The 24,035-nt window shown below is 35.1% G+C and overlaps 5 protein-coding genes across 12 annotated transcripts in view; 2 read left to right on the top strand and 3 right to left on the bottom strand.

Annotated features, from left to right (window-relative positions):
- Window positions 1-11,634, bottom strand: part of Ca-alpha1t (Ca[2+]-channel protein alpha[[1]] subunit T) — a 48,869-nt gene extending 37,235 nt beyond the window's left edge. For 2 of the 3 annotated variants that reach the window (XM_083091361.1, XM_083091363.1), the window contains exon 1: window positions 10,265-11,634. In XM_083091361.1, coding sequence (XP_082947487.1) covers window positions 10,265-10,649 — 385 coding nt within the window. In that variant the 5' untranslated portion in view covers window positions 10,650-11,634. The remainder of the gene's footprint in view (window positions 1-10,264) is intronic. The other variant, XM_083091362.1, reaches the window with a different exon arrangement.
- A 1,810-nt stretch (window positions 11,635-13,444) lies between these two features.
- Window positions 13,445-20,375, bottom strand: LOC145967394 (spermatogenesis-associated protein 20). 5 transcript variants are annotated; one of them, XM_083092249.1, is made up of 13 exons: window positions 20,172-20,375; window positions 18,067-18,244; window positions 17,169-17,550; window positions 16,801-16,944; window positions 16,578-16,667; window positions 16,226-16,486; window positions 15,970-16,149; window positions 15,680-15,886; window positions 15,397-15,589; window positions 15,129-15,297; window positions 14,856-15,061; window positions 14,221-14,417; window positions 13,445-14,108 (listed from the first exon to the last, which is right to left on the bottom strand). In XM_083092249.1, exons 2-13 carry the CDS (start codon window positions 18,216-18,218, stop codon window positions 13,836-13,838), a joined length of 2,454 nt encoding a protein of 817 aa, XP_082948375.1. In that variant the 5' UTR covers window positions 18,219-18,244; window positions 20,172-20,375; the 3' UTR covers window positions 13,445-13,835. The 5 variants fall into 5 exon arrangements, with proteins under 5 accessions (XP_082948375.1, XP_082948376.1, XP_082948373.1 ...); XM_083092250.1 differs by lacking the exon at window positions 20,172-20,375 and adding an exon at window positions 19,364-19,446; XM_083092247.1 differs by lacking the exon at window positions 20,172-20,375 and adding an exon at window positions 19,058-19,079.
- A 275-nt stretch (window positions 20,376-20,650) lies between these two features.
- On the top strand, window positions 20,651-21,502 carry Hspc300 (hematopoietic stem/progenitor cell protein 300). 2 transcript variants are annotated; one of them, XM_083092260.1, is made up of 4 exons: window positions 20,651-20,737; window positions 20,830-21,012; window positions 21,135-21,217; window positions 21,380-21,502. In XM_083092260.1, the coding sequence occupies exons 2-4, from the start codon at window positions 20,892-20,894 to the stop codon at window positions 21,404-21,406; spliced, it is 231 nt and encodes a 76-aa protein (XP_082948386.1). In that variant the 5' UTR covers window positions 20,651-20,737; window positions 20,830-20,891; the 3' UTR covers window positions 21,407-21,502. The 2 variants fall into 2 exon arrangements, with proteins under 2 accessions (XP_082948386.1, XP_082948387.1); XM_083092261.1 differs by lacking the exon at window positions 20,651-20,737 and having other exon boundaries at window positions 20,744-21,012.
- LOC145967398 (uncharacterized) lies at window positions 21,488-22,751 on the bottom strand. The gene is made up of 3 exons (XM_083092258.1): window positions 22,483-22,751; window positions 21,917-22,213; window positions 21,488-21,835 (listed from the first exon to the last, which is right to left on the bottom strand). The coding sequence occupies exons 2-3, from the start codon at window positions 22,203-22,205 to the stop codon at window positions 21,615-21,617; spliced, it is 510 nt and encodes a 169-aa protein (XP_082948384.1). The 5' UTR covers window positions 22,206-22,213; window positions 22,483-22,751; the 3' UTR covers window positions 21,488-21,614.
- A 428-nt stretch (window positions 22,752-23,179) lies between these two features.
- On the top strand, window positions 23,180-24,023 carry Ndufv3 (NADH:ubiquinone oxidoreductase subunit V3). Its single transcript, XM_083092259.1, has 3 exons — window positions 23,180-23,338; window positions 23,439-23,556; window positions 23,634-24,023. The coding sequence occupies exons 1-3, from the start codon at window positions 23,303-23,305 to the stop codon at window positions 23,777-23,779; spliced, it is 300 nt and encodes a 99-aa protein (XP_082948385.1). The 5' UTR covers window positions 23,180-23,302; the 3' UTR covers window positions 23,780-24,023.
- The last annotated feature ends 12 nt before the right edge of the window (window positions 24,024-24,035 follow it).

Genomic DNA, 24,035 nt, shown 5'->3' with positions numbered 1-24,035 from the left:
TTATCTTATTTATCGCATAATTTTATGATAACACTCTTTCAAAAGAAAGATAAAATCGAATTATACTAATATAACACTCTTTCAAAAGAAAGATAAATCGAATGCGTGATATGTAAGAATAAGAAACAATGATATGGATCGACTTCCTGCTTAAGAAATTGCGATTCGTGCTCCACCCTTAATTTACAGGACTACGATGATGTCGCGATATCCATCACTATCGCGTGCAAATGACTATTAATGTGTTAGTCAACAGGCTACTGACATCGAGTTTATACACGCGAGGCCGACGCCCTTTTCGAAAGGTTAAAAGTAAGACACATTAAAATAGAGATTGCTGCAATCACACCGTGTCCGTCTGTGCAATTATTTCCGGCGCTACTTGTTGCGTCCGTTTAATTATATAGGCCTGAAAAATAATTCACGTCCGAATTATAGCGGACAGATCGCTATACATTTGACAGATGAGAAAAATAAAATCGCGAAAATAGATAGAGATAATATGACATCTGAACTTGAATCAGTCTATCTTCATACATGGCCTTCGCTGCTTTTTAAAATATCCTGGCGATAAATGGCTCGACCGTGCGCCGAGAAATTGGTAGACTAAAAATAAATCGATCGTGGTTTATCACGCGAACATTTCGTATATCTCGATATTGGCTGAACGGTTCTTCAAGATATATTCTCGGCAGAAATCGAGAAGTAATCAGCCTAATGAAAGCGACAAAATTGACACACCTCAATTCATCTGCCTGCGGATCAATCTGCTATTAAGCTTCTTGAAACATTTCCATTTAATCTTGGGAGAAATGTCATGATGAATGTATAATAATTAGCAACTTGAGTGAACTTTGATCACACAAAATCGGAAGATTCTCAACGAATTAAAAAAACTTCAATAGCATAAATTCTCATCTAATTTAAAGTCAATTCTAATTCTACAAATTTAATTTTTTTATATATAAATTTCAATCATACGTTTCCACACTATTTTATGTAACGGTTAAAAAAGTTACCACTATATGATATTATTAAATTACAAAAAAGATAATAAAATTAAGGCATAACGTTTAATAAATAAATAAAATTTTTCATTCAGATAACTACTCAAATAAGCAAATATATCTAATCAACTAAGCAAATGTAAAAGAGCTCGTTAAAACATCTGAAATTCGACGTGTTAATATAAAAGAGATAAGTCTTTATTTTTCAAACGTCAATTAAAACTTTTACTGTTGTTGCGGATCAAAGTATTTCAAAAGCGATCGCTTCTCGATTCGAATTTAACAGACAAAGTTGTACAATCTACGCAGCTCACCCACGCCGGACGCATGATAGATCGTTGTACGATCTGCAAACCGCAATGATATATCATAATAACGATCTATCACGCCGACACAATTTCGCGTGCCAACCCGATATCAAGGGGCAGAGTCTGCGAGCGGCCTCTTAGCGTGCTTATACAAACTGCCGCGAGCACCTGTAACGTCTCATCTCTAAAGAATGGACAAAGGAAGGGGATGCGCGTATTAAAAACTAGCACATCGACGGTTTTGACAGGCGGATAGCGAGAAACCGTCTGCGTTATCTGCTACCCACAAACGTGCACGGAGTGTGTTCGATCAATAAACGACCACTACTGAGCTCTTTCCAGCATGCAACCCTCGCATCTTGGCAAACGTCACTCGCTCGCTAATGCAAGGAAGTGATTGATAATAAACATTCGTACATTCCTCGAAATGACGATCACTCCCTTTATCGAATCTACATTAAAACGAAATGGTTAAAAGCGGATTCGTCTTGTAGATATTTAAAATAAGACAGAATATGTGACTGAGAATGAAGACAAGCTTCTACTACTTTTTTTTACTTTGTTTTATCTTTGGTCTCAAATTTAATATAGCGGAAGAATTATTCAGGAAGAAATCTTGCGTGAAAATTTTTATTATTTATTTTAATCATCATCTCTTGAAGTATCAGCAGCAAATAAAATGTGACGTAATTATTAATTGCCACATCGATTTCGTTTAACCTTTATTTACGTTATTAGGCGCGATAAATGTAGCTTCAATACTTGATTGTTAATTACATTTTATATACGTATATTAGTGTGACATATATACAGGGTGTTTCTTAATAAGTGCGAAAAATTTTAGGAGATGATTCTTTGTCGAAAATTAAGGACGATTTTTCATATAAACATATACTCCTGTGGAATTACATTCCTCCAAAAATGGGGGTAAAAATTCTTTATTTTTTTCTTAAATTTAGAACAAGTTAAAGAAATGAAATTAGGTGGATATTTTCTACTAGTAAAAAGCTTATTTATTAATATTTTGTTCAGCCTCCCGTATTGTTATAAGGGGATGAAACTAACAAAATCCCTATTCAATTTTTTATTAGAACTTTTTAATGAAAAACTTTTTATATGAAAAACCCCCCTTAATTTTCGACAAACAATCATCTCTTAAAATTTTTCGCACTTATTAAAAAACACCCTGTATATATATCTCAGTATTATATATCAACGAACACTGATAATGACACAATCTCGTGATACTCAACACGTTAAAATCATTTAATTATTGTAGTATAATACATCTGCGTAATTTTTTATTAAGGTTGTAATTGATAAAAATAAGGAATAATGTCTATAATGTATATATCGAAATAATTGTTTTCTTTTCTTGTAATAATGCTCCAGTTCACATACGATGCATTCCGCATCGGTGGATGATACATCGGACAGGTATATCCGCTCAGGTAGAAAACGACTGAATGTACGTGAGACTTTACTCGTTGAACCTAATGGGTCGTGTTGTTGTTGTTGTTAACTTTTATCCCCTCACAGTGCACGCACCGCCCATCACGCCATTTCTAGAAGGTTAATCATCTACAACTGCTACACGAAGGATGAACTGATGATCGGATCATCTAGATATTAAATGGCACTGAGAATTTTTAATAGATATATTAAATATAGCAACGTATTATACAATAATCGTTAATTTTATCATCGATATTTCCTTACGTTGTCCTATTCATTAAATATCTTTCCTTTTCTTCATCTCGATTAAACCTTATTTTTCAGATATTTATTTTTTTCGTTATAAATATATTATTAATCTTTAATGTAGGTGGATAAATCAGAGGATAAGAGTTAAGCTTCGCGTTATATTACGCGTTATATTCATCTTATACGTAAGAGAATATGTGTGGGACGTTTCACACCTTTGTAAACCCATATCCTATAAACCTGTCAGTAACATTCAGCTTTTAATCCTAATATATGATACTTTCAATTCATAATACTAATTTCCTATGAAATATTAAATATCGGAACATTACAGAATGGAAGAAAAACACACATAATATAAGAAAGTAATTATTTTAGATCAATACACATATCAAGCGTTCATTCATTATTACCCATTAATTCGATTGCTTTTCACTTGCAGCAAATAATGCAATAAAAAAATAATACCTATCCACGTTGAAAAATAAAAAAGCGTCTTGCATTTTATTATAAAAAACAAATGCAAATGAAAATGATGATGGAAAAGACAGAGTTAAATTAACTTTATCCTCCACTATATATAATGAGATGTTCCAGAAGCGATGCTTCTGAAATACCTATCTTTCCAGAACATTTTCTTGCACAGAATCTATAAGAAATTATCTATGAAAAATTTAAAGCGAAAGAAACTTTATAAAATAATATGTCGCAAGTTTGTAATTTTTTACTTAAATATTTTAATGAGATGTTTAAATTTTCAATAAAATCTTGCTCGAGATAAAATCTAATTAAAATTAAATGAGAAAAAATTTCTACGCTATTCTACTTACATCGTCGACCTATACTTAATTCACCGAAACTGAAATTCTGATGCATTGTAACCGCCAATATCTCGCCATTAAAGCAACCGTTCTTTTTCACAGAACGTTCTTTAACACCTACGATTGAAAAGACATCCGGTGATACTCGGGACACGCAATCGGTGCTCAGTCAACAGTATGTTTGATATGAAGGAGCGAAGAAAAGCCACGGCAGTGTCAGAAATGTCGACCGAATTTCTTTTCAAATTCCGTCGTTCGACGGCACGATCGATCCAACGAAGTCGACATTGCCTGAAGAGACCTAAATCATCTTGAAAATCCTCCATCCCTCAAGGGACATGTCTTTTATTATTTCGTCACGTTTTCGTCCCACCTCGATGACTGTCGCTGAAGAAGATTCGCTGCAATTTGTCGCGATCGAACGACAAAAATCAAAAGATGGAATATACATGTAATTTGTCGGGTTTCCTTTTATCCTGCCTATTATTGCGGTCGGACAGAAATCATAATGAGACTTTCAGACAAAGAGCGCGTCGCCGCCTCGTCCGCGGAAAGTCGAACAAAAAAACGTTCGCTCGAATTGCTACCGAACGAGATATGTATCGATTATGGCTAATGACTGATTTTTGCGGCTCCCTCGCTAATTTTACGAAGAATATACACGCAAAACTTATCATATGAAAAAGCAAACTTAAAGCAGCCTTAAAGCTAACTTTAATTAATTCTAAAATTATTAATTTAAAGAGAGATATTGAAGATAGAGAAAATGGTATTTTTTAAATGAAGATTAGATTTCCCAGATCACACTGAATTTTTTTCCGATAAAAGGAAGAAGCGCGCTTCGTGAGCCCACGCTTTTGCTTCTTTTTTTAAATGGCTTTTAAATTTTTCAGAGAAACAACAGAACCTATTCTCTCGAATAGAAGAGATCGCGTTTCATACCGCGTTGAGTCCGACCGTGACGGAACTATTTTCACGCACGGATATTCCAAGAACAGGAGCGAAACAGGCATCTCTCATTTCCGGAATGAGTAATTAAATCGTTACGAGAATAACGGTTATGTTATTCTTGCGAAAGGACAAATGCCTTTTATCTCGCGGGTCCACGTGCGCGCGCTGCTAAAAATAAATCTCAAGCCCGTTTTAACGCGCGCATCGCGCGGAGATAAGTGACGACGGCGGTGGAAAATAATCAATTCGATTACTCGAGAGCCGCAGGCAACGTGGGTACGTGTTACAAGACCCCGAAGCCCTAGATAACCGTTTATCGTACGGTGCAATCTGCTCGTGTTACCCTCCAGCCAGCGTGTGACCGCGTTAAATACCGTTCACAGTAAGAATTAATGCCGCAGAATTGCAGTGCGCTTGCCGTAGAATATCTTGGCTCGGTGCAGCAATGTGAAGCCGTTTACATAAATCTAGCACGTATTAATGATGTTGTACCGCGGTACGGAAGCACGCGAAGTCTACAAATTCTAGGAATACTACTGCATTGTGGAAACTAACGGATCAAATAATTCGCCAATTTGGCGAATAAAAAGAAAATCTTCGTATAAAATGCAAAATAATATTTGTTCCTCTTGGATAATGGCGTCGTACATTTTCTCAAAATTTTCGTAGAAAGAACGAAGTCGTAGCAGTGAAAAGATAATACGCACGTTTAATATAAAATTATATATTAATTATTATTATATATTAATTACTATTATGTATTTATTACTATTTAATTACTATTCTTTCGTATCACGTTATAATTTATATTCAATATAAAAAAATGTATATTCAAAAGACAGAGTTTATTAATTCCTTCTTTTTATCCTCAATAAAAATTTTAATCGCTCAAGAGAAACGATATTTCAAATTAATTAAAAATTCAATGAAATCAATAAAATGGAAAAATTTCTTCATTTATTAAATCAATTTTCGAATATGTCGACTCGACAGACATTATCTTCAACAAGAATTTGCTAATAAAGAACTTTTAAATTAATTTCTTTTGTTAATTAATTAATGATTAATTTAATTATAAAATATTGATTTCTTATAAAGAGAGTAAACATTCGCGAAATTAACTAGAATATATTATCTACACAACACCAATGAGTCTCGTGTGAACGATACCTTGAGCAATCGATTTTTATATGCACATTACGTGTCGATCGGTCAACACGTGATGGCCCGTCAACCTGTTTCTCATCGATGCCTCTCGCTCTCATCGACGCTCATTTACGCGACGGTTAATAGACAATCAAGCGGCCGAAGCAGCCGAGCAAATTGTTTCGATCGACTGCCGCTTCCGGCGTCGTTCGAGGTCGCGGATGATTGCCTCGTTTGCCTCGTTTTAGTGTCATTTAATTATTTTTCCCCGGTCCTATAAAATCGCCATAACCCCGTGCCCATATTCATAGTCGATCGAATCGCCGAGATAATTCAACGAAAGATAATGGAAATGCGCGCGAAGGTACGAGCAGATCGAGAGAGAAAGAGAGAGAAAGAGAGAGAAAGAGAGAGAGAGAGAGAGGGGGAGAGAGAACCGTTCTCTTGAGAGCAAGTCATCATTTCGTTTCTAATTGCTACAAAATCGCGACTTGTTTAGTGTCACATGAAGCTAATATTTACGAGGATCACGAGCGAAAAGTTTGAGCTGTAAACATTATCTCTTTTATGTTACATTTTTATTTTTTTGAAGAGAAAAAATCTGCATTTGAAATTCTTTTTTTTCATGTATTTTAATATTTGTTTATAAATCCTATATTAAAATTTAAAGTGAAATTTAAATTTTGATAAAGATTTGCAAGCCGACAAAGTAATATGCGCTTATATGATATGATATTATATTTGCGTGTTCTAATTATATATGGCAACGCAGTAAAGTTCACATAAAAGTGGCATTTGTCGAATATTTGGCAAATGATAGCATCGTCTGGTCGTTTCAAATGAAAATGAAATGAAAACAAAAGTAATATGCGAATGCAGTAAAAACAAACAATCAGTCATTTGCAAGAATCAGTAGTTCGAATGCAATTGGTCAACCGATGCAGTAGTATAATGTAATCTTGCGTCGGACTAAAGAGTGACAAGTAGTTAAAGATGGTCGAGCGAAATATGTCAACTTGCAAGCAAGGAGGAGAACGTTTCTTATTCCATAATAACTTGGTGTGTTTTATTCCAGATTTCAAAGTCATATAAAGATTTATAGAGATCTTAAAGTCAAAAATAAAAAATTTAAAAAAATAACTCGATCTCATATTTTTCTCGAAACTAAAAAATCACTCGATTCATTCTGTTTTGCTCTGTATTATTTCCTATATTGCAAATATGTATATGTATCTCTCTCATTCTTACCCTCTCTCTACTTCTCTCATACACTGAATTAATTAATTTTGATGCCTAAAACGAAACAATATAGGCATAAGTAAATAAGCATTAGCATTATATGAATTAATTAAACATGCGGAAAAATTGTCAAATTAAACAACTGCTCGATTATTTTGTAGCACTTACAATAATGAAATAGACTATCAAATTGAAACAGAATGATAGTTATTTAGTAATGGCAATCATTTCACGCAATCTATATCATGTAATCTCACATTTAGCAAAATACATATTTTCATGGTTTATCGGTTTCATCGAATTAAAAGAAATATGACAGCTATTTATTGATTCATTTAATCATTTCCCTTATTCCCTTATTTCCCCCATTGCCGTTTAACCCTAAATTTATGAGCAAGGATAAGGTTCTGAACTATAAAACGGATCATAAGGGAGTAGATCAATTACAAGGAAATTATTAGGGAATAGTCAATTATTATTCATACGTATTAAAAATATAATTCTATTATAATTTTTCATATCCAACTAATGTTAAATCAAGAATAATCTCGTATTATTAAAAATTTATCTAGAAAAAAAGAAAGAAGCTAGATTTTATAGAAGTTATAAACTACAATCTCAGAATACGTAATTGGAGGAAGAGTGTAATTGACGCATTCCCTGAGCCGCCCTTGGATCCGATAGGATTAAACATCGATGGGTCAAGGGCATACGTACATATGCTTCGATACCCGATTTGTGTGAAATCTCAAAACTTGACAAATTAAAACTACCCAGCATCTCCACTCTGCGAGAAATATCTATCGCACAATAATATCCCAGACCAACAACAGTTTGTTGCTCGACGCGTTTACGTTTTCGCTACTAAACACGCATTTTCGCTCTAAAATAAGCGTTCTCTCGTCACTTCGTACGCGATAAAAACCTCAGGGACATATTGAAATATACATATAAATTTATTAGATTTTTATATGCCGCACAATTCCCTCTCGATCGGAGGACGTTTCAATACCCACGGATTCGCCACCCTCCGAAACACGATTTCCATGACGATCCAGCAGCAGAGCGTAACCGTGACGGGTAAAAGGAAAAGCGGCGAAACAGGTTTCGAGGCCCCGCAACGTTCGCAATGCTCAAATCCGCCCATTGTCAGCGTCGTACAATGGGAATCTTTCTACCACACGCGGCGCGCTTGTTGCTCCGACAGTGCGGCTGACTAAACTTTGCCCGATCACCACGTGCGGTGCGCATCCCGCCGCACACCCCCAGTAATTTCTTGCACAAACGGGTGTAGGTACTCCGGTGTATAAGCGCCGAGAACCGTAGGAGGGAATGGAAGCGCGAGAGGGTGAGGAAAACGAGTGAGGGAAACGAGAAGAGCCACCGTGCGGAGGAGAAAAAGGAGAACCGCCGCCGCAGCCGCTCTGAGAGAAGAGAGAAAGAGAGAGAGAGAGAGAGAGAGAGAAGAGAGAACTGTGCCACTGTGAAAAGCGGCTATGCGCGCCGTGTAGGATTCGCCTGGGGATAGGTCAATCAATGACCTATTTAAGGAGTCTTCAGACCGGTCTCCCTCCACCGTGCTCGCTATCGAGGTTATTCGCAGTGATAAACGCTGCTAGAACGATGCTGCGTTCAGCAAATGGGGCGGAAGCGCAATTCGCGTTTGCAGGGTGCGAATTGTACTCGTAAATTCTTTCAAACGAGACGTCTCGAAGACGAAAATAGAGCGATTAAATGTACTCTCGAAGAGAGCTTTCATATGTCGGGGGATCGCAAGGGAGAGCAATTATTCGTGCTTATAAATATCAATTAATAATCGAATCTTTCGAATCAATTTGCTAAGTTTATGTAGTTCTGTCATCAAAATGTCTTTCAGAAGAAAAGTTTTTTAATCTCTTTTTCCGCAAAGTAAATGTGTTTTCTTATTTGCACGTTATTTTCCCACTCTCTGGATTAAAATCCATTCGATCTATTTAACATCAATTTTCGATCATTATAATCTAATAGATGTTTTATCAAACTTTAAAAAGAAGTCTCCGACGAGAGAAAAGTTTCTACTTTATTTTTCGGTTTCATATGTAATTTTTTTATCTATAAAGATAGCCTCCCCCTCGTCTTCGATATAATAACCGATGACGTGAAAAAGTATCGATGTTAATTATCAACCTATTAACATAACATGTGTTATAACGCGATTGATTTATCGGTATCAAATTAAATTCGTCGTAACTACATCCTGTGCGAATATATCCTAGAACAAGCTCCAATATTATTGACAATCTGGTTAATATGCATGTATCGATACCGAGCTTTATCAGATCTTATCTGATAATCCGCTACACATTACTTAACAACTTAGGAAAATCAACAAAATGCGATAGTTACTACAGTGAATGCTGACGCACGCGCAACCTTGTAGCCAGAGAGATGAAATAAATTCCTAATGAAGATCGACTGGAACAGTTCGCACCAGCTTGAACGACCATGAAAAGTGAGAACCTGTGCTTGTAAAATATATACAAAGATGCTTTGCACAAAAGCTAGAAACTCGATATCCAATGTAATCGATTCTAATTCTGTTTTGGGGAAAAATATTTTCTGAGTCTATAAAAATAAAAATAGATTAAAGTATATAAATGTCAAGAGAAGAAATTCGATAAAAAATTTCTTGATTATTAAAAAACTTCATTTATCATATTTCCTGACCTATTATAAGCATTTTTTCATAAAAACAATTTTCCTAATTTTTCAAATACCTTTTAGAAATCTGGAAGACAACCCAACTTGAATTTTCTTTAAATATTTCTGAAATCTATTTAAAAATTTCAAAAATCTTTCAATCAAATTTCTTGGCATATCTATTAAATATATTTTTATGTGTATTGGTTAAAACAAATATTTGTATATATATATATATATATATATATATATACAAATATTTGTTATATGTATATATATAACAATATATTAATATATGTGTATATATATATATATATATATATATATATATATATATATATAAAATCATGCATGCAAATCAAATCCTATAAAAAACATTTACTATATCGAGAAGTATCAAAAGGATATGGATTAGTGATAAATGCAAGACACCAGTTGCGCGGTCGTGTGTTCTGGTCGAGATATCTGAGAGCAATTGGAACGAAACCTGGATAGGGTAGATCCTCGCCTTCCTCCTCCTCCTCATCCTCGTTATCCTCGTCGTCATCGTCGTCGTCGTCATCGTCGTCGTCGTCGTCGTCATCCTCATCGTTCTCGTCATTCTCGTCCAACTCTTCTTCCATAACTACTCGTCTTTCAGCGGATCCGCGAGTCTCATCCTCGTCCTCGTCGTCCTCGAGGTCGCTGAGCTCCGCTACGTCGCTATCGGAGCCCTGTTCCCCTCCGGCCCCGATCCCGCCGCTTGTCTTTGACGCGGATCGGTACCGGTATCCCTGAGGATAGTGCAGCGACATTCTCGGAGTCCCTGTTTCTCTCGAGCGCGACGTTTCTCCAGCGACTCCGGAGAGGTCCTCAACGACGTTGCGGCCTCCTCGGTGCCTGGAGCTGCGTGAGGCGACGATTCGGAGACTCCTCGCAGGGAGAGATTCTCATCGCCCTTGCTTCGCGTCCGTCCCTTTCCGCACGTTCTTGACTACTGGCGCGAATAATCAGTTGATTTTAACAACGTCATTCCTTCTCGCCAATCCTTTTCCTCGCGAGGATTATCTCCTCCGAGCTCTTATCTTAACTCTCAAGCTCTCCACACGTTGGTCCACACTGAGGCAGCGAGCGATTGCCCACCGATTGCATCTTACATCGGGTAGACAGCAGATCTAAGCAAGTGTGCAAATGTGCACCTCTCGACGCGCCTGTCCGCTATTTCTCTCACCTGCGCTTCTCACCTGGGGACGTAGCGAGCGCGCAGTAACCTTGCCCCGATATCGCGGTATTCCCGAAGGATGAACGCGCGCAAATTTCACCACGAGGTCATACGCTCTTTAAGCCAAGTTCTTTTCGAGAGAGGGACAGTCGGTGGCGCGATCAGAAGAAGAGAACATGCGTGAAGCGCGTGGCCGAGAACTGATCCACCACCTGGTCTCTTTCGTTTCCAGCTATCCTCCTGGGTCCGTAATTTTTTCCTCTTCCAGATGCGGGTTCTATCGACCGCGACGTCGGTCGCGCGAACACGCGGACACTGAACGTGGATTGTCGTCCGCGAGTGAAGGATGATCGCGGATGTTGCACGGCACGGTGGTGGTAGCAGCTGAACGCCGCGCGATCGCGGTCGTATTCAACGACGACGACGGTGCCCGACGCAGCGTCGACCGGTGACTGAAAAAAACGTCGAACATCCTCGACGCCGATGGTGGTGGACGCATGCGCGACCCCGGTGTGCGTATCCCTTGCCTCATCCGCGCGTCTCGCGACCTCCAACATCCTCTCCCCCGGAGAAAATCCGGAGATCTTCCTACTCTTTCCCACCTCTCCCACGCTTCCCGGCCGTGCGCCCCATCTTCTTCTCCTCCACTTCCTCCTGCTCCTCCCGGTCGGTCGACCGAAGCTCCTTCACGAATTGAGAGGAGCAAGACGGAGAGGGAAAAAGAGAGAGAAAGAGAGAAACAGAGGGATGGAGCAGTGAGACGAAGAGGATCCGACAAAGTCCTTGAGATCCTCGCTTTCACTTTCGGTGTCGACTAAGTGACATTTGTGTTTTTTTTCGCACCATTTGCCGCGAGGGTGCTATCACATTTATCGAAACTTCAACATGTTGGGTTAATTGATGAGGATCGCACACAGCATACATCGCGTGATCGACACCGTGACCAATTTCTCCAGGGGTGCGAAAAGCGATCGAGCGGAAAGCAAGTTCAGCGAAAGAGAAGTTCGTTTCTTCGGGTTGCGTCGAATAATGGAGAAAAGGGCAAGGAAGGGGAAACATCGATAATACTTGAGGGTAGTTGATAGATGATTGTTCGATGGCGTATAGTCGAAGAATTGAACTTTCGATAAAGGCGATAAAAAGTCGTGACAATTTCATTTTTACATCGTTAAATTTAATGTTTCAAGGTAACGACAACCTTTAAAAAACATTCCTCCGTGCTTGGTGCGCTGAAAGAGAAATGTCAAAAATAATGTGTCACAAATAGAAATGCTTTTCATAAATAGAAATGAAGATTGACATTTCTATCAAATTAAATATGCAGCTTACGTTACAATAATATTGTTATATTTGAAAATTATTACTGATTAATCATTGATATTATAACCATTAATTAATATGATGGCAATTTTTTATTTAAAAAATTTGATTGTCATATGTACTTATACTTTTTCACATGTAACATTTTTACATGAATGTTTGAAATTACTATTTTAAGATCTTTCTCAACAAGATATATATATACATATATATATATTCCTGTTCAGAAAGAGAGAGAGAGATCTTAAAATAGTAATTTCAAACATTCATATAAAAATGTTACATGTGAAAAAGTATAAGTACACATGTCAATCAAATTTTTTAAGTAAAACATTGCCATCATATTAATTAATGATTATAAATTAATTATTAATTAATAATTATATCAATTATTAATTAATTATATATGTATACGATATATATTTAAGTGCTATGAATTTTGAAAGAAATAAAAAGAACTATATAACAATTTTATAATTATGCTCTACACACACTTATCGAAATTCGATTAATTATATGTAACAATACTTGTATCATTTATAATATTGCATTAACATATATATCATGCCTAAAAAAGCATAAATAGCAATCTTTGATCTTTTACCCATTGCCATTTTCTAACGGAAATTTTGATGATTAAGTCAAAACTGAAACATCATAACGCTCACCGAGACTAACTTACTACACATTTTGTCTATTTTTGTTCGGAAATCGGAGGAAATAGAGAAAGTCCAGACCACGTGCATATCGCGCTGTTACGTGAATATTTGAACGTGAAGACAAGTTAGCTACGTCGATAATCAACTGATACTAGATATGCGATTAAAGTCAACGTTATGTCCGGAAACGATCAAGTTCGTCAGAGATTACAAACGCACCATCGTCGAGTTTAATCTATTCCACACGCGTAGCCGAAAATAGAAATCAACCACGCGCGTTCCGCGTGTTTAGTCATTTCAAGTGGCTGACATAATTTGCAAAATTTTTGACATTTCGCAAAACATGTTCCTCCAGGACTTTGATAATTAATAAAGAGAGAAAGAGAGAGAGGAAAACTAAGGCTTGGCATTTTTTTTGTACACTTGCGAGTTTATTCAGAATAAAGATGGACGCTTATGATGCGATATACAGCTGGATTATCGCGCAAAGTTATTGTTGTATATCGCATCGTATACATCCCTACTGGATACATCTCTTGGCTGCGACATGTTATCGATCCGTTAGCGTTTACGAACGCTACGGCGACTCTCGCTATACCAACCTCTCTGCGGGCTAATGTTGCATTATTTAACACAGTAAATCTTTTTTATGAGGGGCGAGCGCGCAAAGATATATATCGGCGAATATATTTTGGTGCGCATCAAGATATATATCGGCGAATATATTTTGGCGAGATTTTTCCCTCTTTCGCCATCGTTGACGCAGCGGGCGATATAAGCATGTCGAGCGAGCTCGCCGCTCACAAGTTGGAAAATTCAGTATCGTCCAATTGAGAAGCGAGCTCGCTAGGATTCGTAATGGGTACAGAACACGCATGACGTCGACATACTAAAACTGTCGCCCGGTCCTTCTGCGGTTTCAGTTTACTAACGACTGCATTCTTACGTAATAACACGTTGTCCTGTTGCTCGGGATCGGCTAATAGGAGCACTCTACCTGGTATCAGACGCTCGCGGATAACGCTCAGCATTTCAATTGCATCTTCGGCGTCCGGTCTTCCCGCAATATAAATCTGGAAAGAAAAATCCACACTCTGCAAAAAACCGTACCGAAAACGTGTTTTCGCGAATGTCTTAAATTCGCGCACATCGTCATCGACAAAGTAAGAAACGGAAAACACGTACCTGCGTTGCATTGTGGTACTCGAGCAATGCTAATGTCAGTTGCGGAAACATAATCGGCATCTCCGTGAGTCCTTTACCAAATGCGGATAAAAGCTGCCCAGCTTTGTCTTTGAGCTCGCTACGATCCAGGTAGGTTGCCAACCGCAATAAATTGGAACACGCGATAGAATTACTGGATGGTTCCGCGCCATCGTGAGCTGCAATAAAATTCATTAAATGTTAGATATTTTCAATAGCTTTTTACTATTTTGACAGTTCGTGACTAACAAAAATTAGCTTCAAATTTCGCAATAACATTTACTCTTCTCTAATTCGGGAAATGCTATGTAAAATCTTGATCTATATCATTTCTTATTTTGACAATATGAATCTGATTTTTATATCTCTCAGATCTTTCATATTTTAACTTATATCTTTTATAATTTCCTTTCTCTTTCAATATATAAAGTGAAAACACGACATAAGAACCAAATTGTAATGAGGCATTCAGCAAACGCTATAAATATTTGAATATAATCATCTTTATGGCGGAATGCGGCTTTACGCTCGATTTCGTTTATTCGACGTAACTACCGCGCCTTACCTTCTTGTTTAATAGTCAAAAATAGTCTAAAATTACTAAAAGCATGCCATACCGTCTTTCATCCGTAGAATCATCTGAGAATTTTCAACCGTGGAAAAATAACCACCGTCCTGCGAATCCCAGAATAATCGGTCCTGAATATCTTGTAACTCCTCAGCAAACTCAAGCCATTGCGCATCGAAATTAGCCTCGTACAAATCGAGTAATCCTTTCACGACGAATGCGTAATCGTCATGAAAACCGTGGATCGGAACGCTCCTAAAAATAATATCATAGACCTCAAAATGTGTGACATTGACATTGAAATAAATAAATCTGCACTCACGTTTGCATAATTCTATCGTCTTCCCCGCGATAACAACTGCGAAGTAGCACGCCTTTATTTTTATCAAACAAATATTGCTTCACGAATTTGGCAGCGTCTGTCGCTAATTCAACATATTTATCATTTCTCACAGCTGCTCCAGCACGTGCAAAACCACTTATCATAAGGCCTACAAATAAATAGATTTGTTAGACCTGGTTTGAAAACATGCGTCGCATGAAATATATAACGATGACGAACATCATTCATTATCGACATGATTCATTACCATTCCATGCTGTGACGATTTTGTCGTCCAAATGAGGCCGCGGTCTCTTCGATCTTTCTTCAAACAAGATCTGACAAGCTTCTTTAATGTAGCTTTTAGTATTCTCTACACTAATGCCAAAATGTTCCGCGGTTTGCTCTATGCCGTCATGCACGATAAATACATTTTTGCCAGTGAGTTCACCATGAGGATCCTATGCCAAAAAAATATTCGCAAACCTTATTTTTTATAAATATTTATTTTTATAAATATTTCTTATTTTATAATTTCGATTCTAACGTACTTGAGCCTTTCGCACGTTTCCTTCCTTCTTCACATTAAAATGATAGCAGATAAGATCGGAAAATCGAACGTTATCATTTACCATTTTCTTATCTAAAAGAGTCTTAATTTCCTTATAGGGCCAAACATAAAATGCGCCTTCTCGTTTTGCTGAAGCCTGTGGCTCTGGGAGTGAATCGGCATCTTCTGCACTGTAGAAACCACCTTCCTGAAAAGTATATATGATATAAATATTAATATTCCCCTTGTCACTATTACATCTTTGAAAATTAAAAGCAATATGAATAATACTTTGTGTCGCAGATCCCGCACAACGTATGTCGCAATATCATCTACAATATCAGAATAGAATGAATCTTTTGTAATAACATAAGCATCGGCATAGGCTTGTATTATTTGAGCTTGATCGTAGAGCATTTTTTCGAAGTGAGGAACATGCCATTCGCCATCCACAGAATACCTAGAGAATCCCTAAATATGAAAAATAACTATGATAATTTGATTCGCGCAAAAAATAATCAGCAAAAGAGTGAAAAAACGGCCTTACTTGTCCCACATGATCATGAATTCCACCATAAGCCATCTTCGTCAGAGTATACAGACACATTTCTAAACACTGCTTACGCAACTCAGAGGAGGTACTTAAAGCGTATGTACTGAAGAGAAAATTAAAATTGACAGGTTCAGGAAATTTCGGTGAGTTCATCCAGGATCTGCTGCTAAATCCACCGAATTTCGGCTCGTATCCGTTTGCCAGAAGATGAACGCATAATAAAGCGCATTCAGCTGTGGGGAATCCATCGTCTTTCTGCAAGATCACAAAAATGAAATAAATCAAAATCGGATAAAAACACAACATAGAAATCTTTAAATTCCCGAAATTTTTAAATCTTACTCACTTTTAAGCCTTGTTTGCACTCAACAATATCCTTTAGACGTTCTACTATGTTAGCAGCGGATTTTATTATGTTGCTCTTTTGCTGCGCCCACTATAATAAAGAAATTTAGAAGCCTAATTTCGAATAAGATTTAATTTAAACATGACAAATTATAAATGTGAATTTTCTCGACAAGTGTTAACGTGAGAATATTTATATGAAATGTAAGTATCATGTTTTGCACCTCTTTCGCAACTGTTAACAGGAGCGGTTTAAATCCTATAAGGCCATATTTGCCATCTGGCGGGAAATATGTTCCGCCTGTCACAGGCATTAAATCCGGCGATAGGAAAACACTCATTGGCCAACCACCATGACCAGACTTTGCCTATTAAATAAATATATATATTTCTATCTATATATGCATTTCACATAATTATATATGTGTAATATGTTTAATAAGCTCAATATTTTTATACTTGATATATTTATATACAGTCGAATTTTTTTATCAATAAGCTAATATCAATTGTATAAATAGAAGATATATATTTTGCTACTTATTTTCTGACTTCGCATACGAAAGGCAACAATCAATTCGATAATACATACCTGAACGAACGTCATATATATTCTGTCAATATCGGGCCTCTCCTCCCTATCTACTTTGATATTAACAAAATTCTCGTTCATGATTCGCGCGATGTCTTCGTTTTCAAATGATTCCTTCTCCATCACGTGACACCAATGACATGTAGAGTAACCAACTGATAGGAAAATGAGTTTGTCCTCCTTTTTCGCTTTTTCCAGAGCTTCATCGCCCCAAGGATACCATTCTACGGGATTAGTCGCATGTTGTAGTAGATACGGCGACTTTTCCAAGCTCAAACGATTTAGCTTCTTTGCACTAGAATGGCTGGTATTCTTAGCGCTACTCTTGGATGTCGATGCCATTCTGACGAATAACAGGGAAAGCGATGAATTGCGATTTGATCTGTTTCACAAATGTATTTATTAATGTAAATTTCAATTTACTATATTTAGAATATAACTTTAAAATTAAACAAATCTCTAAACTTGATCTTTTTATTAACATTTACAATATAAAAATTATAAGTTTCGAACGAATTGAATTTGAAAAAAAAAATAGTTTCTTTCCTCATTTAACTCGAAATAACTCATTTAATGAAATTACTTAATAAATCTTGATCTAATTAGTTTTTTGAAATATTAAATATTTAATTACATAAAAATATCGCATATTTAATCCATATTGAGGAACAGTATTCAAATTTATCACAATTTATCTTTCTAAAATTTATAATAATAAATATAATATAAATCTCATGAGACGCTCCTTTTTTATTAATAATTTATTTATATATATTACTATGATTTATATATATTTATATTTATTTTAGATATGTAATTTTTGAGAGATGATTTTTTTTAATTAAATATATAATTATAATAAATAATTAAATATATGATTACGTGTGTATGATTCGACCTGTTAATGTGTTGTCCGACGATAGGAAGAAGAGTACTTTCAATTAAATGAAAACCAGTACGACATCCGTATTGCACTGTGCCGCACCGTTTCTTAGATATCTCAGATACGTAGCGGACTGTTGATAAGAAATTGCATCTTCCCGAAGTCATAACACGATTGGCATGGAGAGTATGCACTGCAAAAATCAATCTTATATGTACGTTATATCGCTAAATAATTATTAACTAACTAATCGAACTTAAATCAAATTAAATTAAACTGTTAAATGAACTTAATATTATTATATTGTACATAACAATGATGCTCCTTTCAATAAGAATTTTAGCAATCAATTATACATTCTAAATTACATTTCAATAAAAACATTAAAATATAATAAAAAAATTAAAATTAGTTTATTTATAAAATTAAATATTCATCAGCCAATACAATAAATTATAAAAGAAATTTTTTTAATAAAAAGCATATGAAGAAAATCTTAATTCTCTAGAAAAGTCTACTTTGAGAAAATCTTACATAATAAATAAATAAATCCAAATAAAGAAATCCGATTGCAATCGCATACATATACATATATAAATATAAATACTACTCAAACTTTTTTTATTAAATAATATTTCTCAATTCAAATAAAACAGTTATTTTTATTTAAATGTGGAGAAAATATGCAAAAGCGTATAGCGCCACTACTCAAGCTTAAATTAATCTTAAATTGATCAAGCTTAAGATAAATTTAAAATCCTTTTTCTCCCATATTCAAAATCTCTTTTTAATATTTTATTATAATAGTGCGAATTAAATTATTATATATTATAACAATATATATATTCAACGATTTTAATACAAGTTAATTCTATTTATATTCGATCATATATAGATAAAACAATAGTGAGTTTAAAAAAAAGAAGTCTACTGCGCGCGAAAAGCAAGTATATTTTAGAAATATTAATATTAATATATATATAATAAATATAAAAATGAAACATACAGTACATTACAAACATTGAAAATCGAAATACGTTTTAATATAGATTTGAAATCTGTCATCAAACTTAAGATCGCGAGTTGTGGAACACCCGGTAGGTGGCAAATAAAAAAAAATGGCAGATCATTCTACGCAGCAGCGATTATCGCGCCGTGAATCGGCGATATTCTCGATATAATCAGCCATCGTAGAAATCGTGGAATCAAATCTAAAAGGCGTAAAACTATTCAGTCTCGTGCCGTGTGAGATTAGATAAAATCTAATATCCGCCAATTTAAAGAACGGCATATGTGTATAGTATGTACATACAAAGTTCGCAGTGTGGTCCGTTAGAGATTAGAGATCCATGTTCCTCGAATTTTTTACCGAATTACGCTGCCAGAGGGCGCATAAATTAATTCCGGCGCGCTTTTATGATATATGTACATTAAAGAGCTCTTACAATGCGCGTAGGAAATTACGTAGGAAATCAGAGCACACACTACTGTGAATTGTCATTAGTGTGATAGATATGAATTTATCATATGGATGTAAATTAACATGAGTATGAGATGCCTCTTTTTCCCCTCACTGGATAATAATAAATTTTACATAATAAAAATGATAAAAAGTCTTATTTGATGTTAATCGAGAATTGTTAAAATACGTTATATTATAATATGTTATATTATAATATACGTTATATTATAATATTATTTCAGTCGGATTTATATATAATATATATATTTGATATATATAAAATGTAAAGTATATTACACGCAATCATTTATTTTAGTAAAACTACTTCACACTAGGAGGCTTATAAATCATATGTATTCTCGATATTCAAATATATCTAAACATTGGATAAAGATTTTTAACATAAGATCGATGTTGGAGCGAAGTAAAGGTTGCGCTGCAAAGGCTACGATGTTCGGATCCTCGGATCTGTACAAGTGGTGTTTACAGGAACAACTTATTCTTCGCTCCAAAATTATGTTATTATGTAGAATGACTGTTAAATGTTAAATATATTTGTCTGCTTTTGTATCATCGAAAATATCGAAAGTGCAAGTTGAGATCTCAAATCGAAAATGTTCGGAAGTTAAAGAGAGCGGGAAAGAAGAGATCATCTAACCTGATGTAATAGCGATGTCTTATAGTCGGAAATATCCACATCTTAGAATGACAGCTACGTCTCGCGGTCATACAGATCAACAAGCACCAAGGATTTAAAAGACTAGCCACGTGCGTCCGTAGCTGTCATGCATTATTTACGTTTTCAGAGGATCCAAAAGACCAAACGCTCGTCGTGCTCCGAAAATAATAAATGACTGTGAATCAATACATAATAGATATGCATATAAATAATACATACTCCGTGAACCATCGCGCGTTCCGAAAGACATTCTCCCATGTCTCTCTCATAGGCTTTAAAATCCAAAATAAGTAAATTAGTGCAAGAAAGATAGAAACCATTCTCTTTCGAAAGATGTGAAAAATATGCATTCAATATTCAGTTGCTTTTTTTATATATGAATAAACATATACGTGTATGAATAATCTTTCTCTTTTTCACATTACTGACAGTATAAAATTCCTATCGGGACTTACATAGGAAATTATCTTTTGATAGTGGTAGTCCTGAATTCGGAACTTTCTGTTTTCGTATACAAGATCTTTAAAGTCAATTCAGTATTCAAGGTTAGTCCATAATTGTCACTTCACAATTTTCGACATATTTCACATAAATAATGCGATAAAATTGTGAAGACATTTTTCTCTGACATGCTTAGATCAGCAATTTATTAGGAGAAAACTCGAAAGACGCGTATCGTGGTGACGATACGCAGCGAGAATGGCAGCCATACACCGGGAGGCGATACAAAAACAAATTCAACAGGACTGGGCTAATCGCGAATACATAGAAGTTATCACTGGCAGTATCAAAAAAATTACGGATTTCCTTAATTCTTTTGGTAATTTATCACATTCCAAATTTCTATTCCCGTTTTAGTCAATATATATATATGAAATTTCATAGAGGAATATTTTTACTACTCTCTTATAATCATATTCAATATGCTTTTTTCTTCTTTAGATATGTCTTGTAGATCAAGAATAGCAGTCCTCAACGAAAAGCTCACCACTCTTGAACGAAGAATCGAATACCTAGAAGCATGTGTAAGTGATTCTTCATATATATTTACATTTAAATTGAAGATAGAAAGTAATCTGTTTTACTATTAAATACAAAGTATTTTACTGTAAATTTTTTAATTGAATGATATTTGTAAATATATTATTCCTTACGGCTATGTTAACAATTCTATATTTATTTAACAGGTCACAAAGGGTGAAACGCTGACATGATTTTTCTTCCAAGTATGCGCGGATATACCCTTTTACAATTCTTTTTATTTACTGTACTAGAACATGGATAAATACACAGGATGAAAGTGAAAGATACATCTTTTGTACCTCTTTATGTATCATCAATTACAGATATATATATATAACATTTCATTTAATTTTATGTATCAGAAACACTAATCTTTTACTTTATATACATATAAGATCATTATTCCCAGGGTCTACGTCCCCTAGGATCCTTGACCATACTAAAATCAAATGGGAAAGTAGTATGTTGACTTAATATTTCAGGCTTTAATGAAAAAGGTTTCCATCCATTGAAATCACTATGTTTCTTAAGCATGGCGCACACAATTAATGCAATGGTAAAGCTATGAGTCTTTATACCACATCTCTGCCATTGATAGAAGACTCCACCTGTAGCTAATGCTGTAGCAAGTAAATAAAATTTGATAAATCTCTCCATTCATGTTATTAACACATAATTTGCATCTGATATACATTACATACAAGCTAGAAGATAATTGGCATAACCATCTTTTCCTCTGATTTTTGTTACTGTATATGCCACAGAAGCAAAAGTGGCACACATGGCAGTGATAGGTATCACCCAATAGGACATGGTATTTACTGTATTCCAGAAAGTGAGTGTCTGAGATACAATTATACAATCATATCCGCCAATTAGAACACTACTGCAAAGTCCATATTTACTCAGCCCGAACACTTTTTCAAATGGCTGTTGGCCTTCAGGCGCAGCGCTGTATTTCCAATTGTTTAATATGTAATCTAATAACATGGTTAAGCCTAAAATACAGTATTGTTATAAATGAATATTCTATAACAATAATAAGTTTCTACAAATATTCTTCATATCCTCTCTGTACTACTTTATTTTAGTATTCAATAACAAATTATTAAGTGACAATCGTGGTTTGTCAATCTTATAATACACACACATGTATCTGTATTAATTGATAAATTTTGATTCGATATAAAATTAAAAAACAGTATAGCAACATAAAGTTAAAAATATAACATCGTTTTAGTATCAATAACTACATATCCGTACGCACCGCGAATCGTCAGATCTCACCAATTTAATTCGCCATAAGCAGATAATCACAGGTTAATCACAGGTTATGTCACCCCGAAAGTGAAAAATGCATCCAATGCAACCCGTGTACGATACACGAACGTCTCTCTTACAAGACACGGTAATAATTGTCAATTATTCACACTATATTACGTAACATTAGCTGTTCATTCAAGTTTCTTGCTCGAAGAAATCGTATAATATCGTGAATTGCTCTCGAAAATTCACTCGAAATGGAACAGCGTTTAATCGACCAATAAGATGCAAAGTTTCTTTGTCCTGATTGGTCAAAACGTTATTCTTAGTACAAGTAGATTTTCGAACACAATCATACGTGCTTCCATTTCTAACTTATTTCTCTTTAAATTTAATTTCATATTCGTCTTATTCATAAAATAAATATAAAAAAGAAAATAATAAATAAAGTTGAAGTTTAAAGCTTTATCTCTATTATATAATTTTTATTTTTTTGATCAAAATTTCCTTTACTTTTTGCATGTTGCCAACTGTTAAAGTTTAGATATTTCATATGATTGGCTGCGTTCAGCAGAAAAAGCTGCTTTCCAACTGTTGTAAAATTCGTGAGCCTGATTGGTGTATGCTTTTAATTTTGACTGAATCTAAGAGCATACACCAATCAGATTCACGAATTTTACAACAGTTGCAAAGCAGCTTTTCCTGCTGAACGCAGCCATTGATTGAGGGAGGACGGAGGAGAAGATAGGTCAGTGTCAAAAGGACATTTAGATTTTTAAAGTGTTTCGTACATTGTAATTGTTGCAGTTTGCAATTAACGCAAAATGTTGCATGTAATAGCGAGGCGAGTACCTTTACAGGTGTGTATTAGAAACATTTAATTAAGTCAAATTTCGTTGAAATTAATTTATTCAGAAGATTGTAACTTCTCTGCTTCAAACATGCATTTATTACTTTCAGGGAATAACAATTGTTCCTTTACGAATGTTCAGTGCAGAGGCTTCGAGTGTTAATCAATTTGCTGTGAATACTAATGTGTCAGGTCTCAGCGAAAATGTCGTCAAAGTACCAAGCACACGTAAGATTAAATGTTATGTCTCACAAAGTGTTTGCTACGACATTGAAAAACTACTTTCCAAACTTGAATTTATATAGCTGTAGGACCTGGTGCCTCCAAAAATAAGGAATACAAAAATCCCGAGTATTTCTGTTACCATGTGGCGTCATTCGGAGAAGCTGAAGTAGAATTAGCACAATATAGATTACCAGTACCATCTAATAAGAAACCATTTCATAGGTAGATAAATCAAGAATGAGGTATTACAAGTAGTGAAACAAAAATAATTATATAAAATATGAAATATTAATTATACAATTATATTAATTGCTTGAAATACAAAATATATATTATATAAGAATGAAAAAAAATAAAATATAAAATGGAATGGTAACGATATAAACTACTCATTCAAAATTGCTATGCGCTGTCAAAAAAAATAGATCTAATATATTTATATATAGATTTAATATACGCATATTACTCTCTATGATTTACTT

The sequence above is a fragment of the Camponotus vicinus genome, unplaced genomic scaffold (assembly GCF_025532165.1).
Source record: "Camponotus vicinus isolate PSW18456_S1 unplaced genomic scaffold, iyCamVici1.0 SCAF_2, whole genome shotgun sequence".
NCBI lineage: Eukaryota > Metazoa > Arthropoda > Insecta > Hymenoptera > Formicidae > Camponotus > Camponotus vicinus.
Note: the sequence above shows the minus strand (reverse complement) of the source record. Positions and strands in the feature narration are given on the sequence as shown.

What these genes read in the sequence shown, in the direction of transcription:
- LOC145967394 (XM_083092247.1), bottom strand. An exon ending in GTCGGACAACACATTAACAG is followed by an intron (nt 17,551 to 18,066) that starts GTCGAATCATAC and finishes TTTGTGAAACAG; the next exon opens with ATCAAATCGCAATTCATCGC. An exon ending in GACGATAGAATTATGCAAAC is followed by an intron (nt 15,062 to 15,128) that starts GTGAGTGCAGAT and finishes TATTATTTTTAG; the next exon opens with GAGCGTTCCGATCCACGGTT.
- Hspc300 (XM_083092260.1), top strand. Translation starts at nt 20,892, where the DNA reads ATGGCAGCCATACACCGGGAGGCGATACAAAAACAAATTCAACAGGAC. An exon ending in GGATTTCCTTAATTCTTTTG is followed by an intron (nt 21,013 to 21,134) that starts GTAATTTATCAC and finishes TTTCTTCTTTAG; the next exon opens with ATATGTCTTGTAGATCAAGA. An exon ending in TCGAATACCTAGAAGCATGT is followed by an intron (nt 21,218 to 21,379) that starts GTAAGTGATTCT and finishes TTTATTTAACAG; the next exon opens with GTCACAAAGGGTGAAACGCT.
- LOC145967398 (XM_083092258.1), bottom strand. Translation starts at nt 22,205, where the DNA reads ATGTTATTAGATTACATATTAAACAATTGGAAATACAGCGCTGCGCCT. An exon ending in TGCCAATTATCTTCTAGCTT is followed by an intron (nt 21,836 to 21,916) that starts GTATGTAATGTA and finishes TACTTGCTACAG; the next exon opens with CATTAGCTACAGGTGGAGTC.
- Ndufv3 (XM_083092259.1), top strand. Translation starts at nt 23,303, where the DNA reads ATGTTGCATGTAATAGCGAGGCGAGTACCTTTACAG. An exon ending in CGAGGCGAGTACCTTTACAG is followed by an intron (nt 23,339 to 23,438) that starts GTGTGTATTAGA and finishes TATTACTTTCAG; the next exon opens with GGAATAACAATTGTTCCTTT. An exon ending in CGTCAAAGTACCAAGCACAC is followed by an intron (nt 23,557 to 23,633) that starts GTAAGATTAAAT and finishes GAATTTATATAG; the next exon opens with CTGTAGGACCTGGTGCCTCC.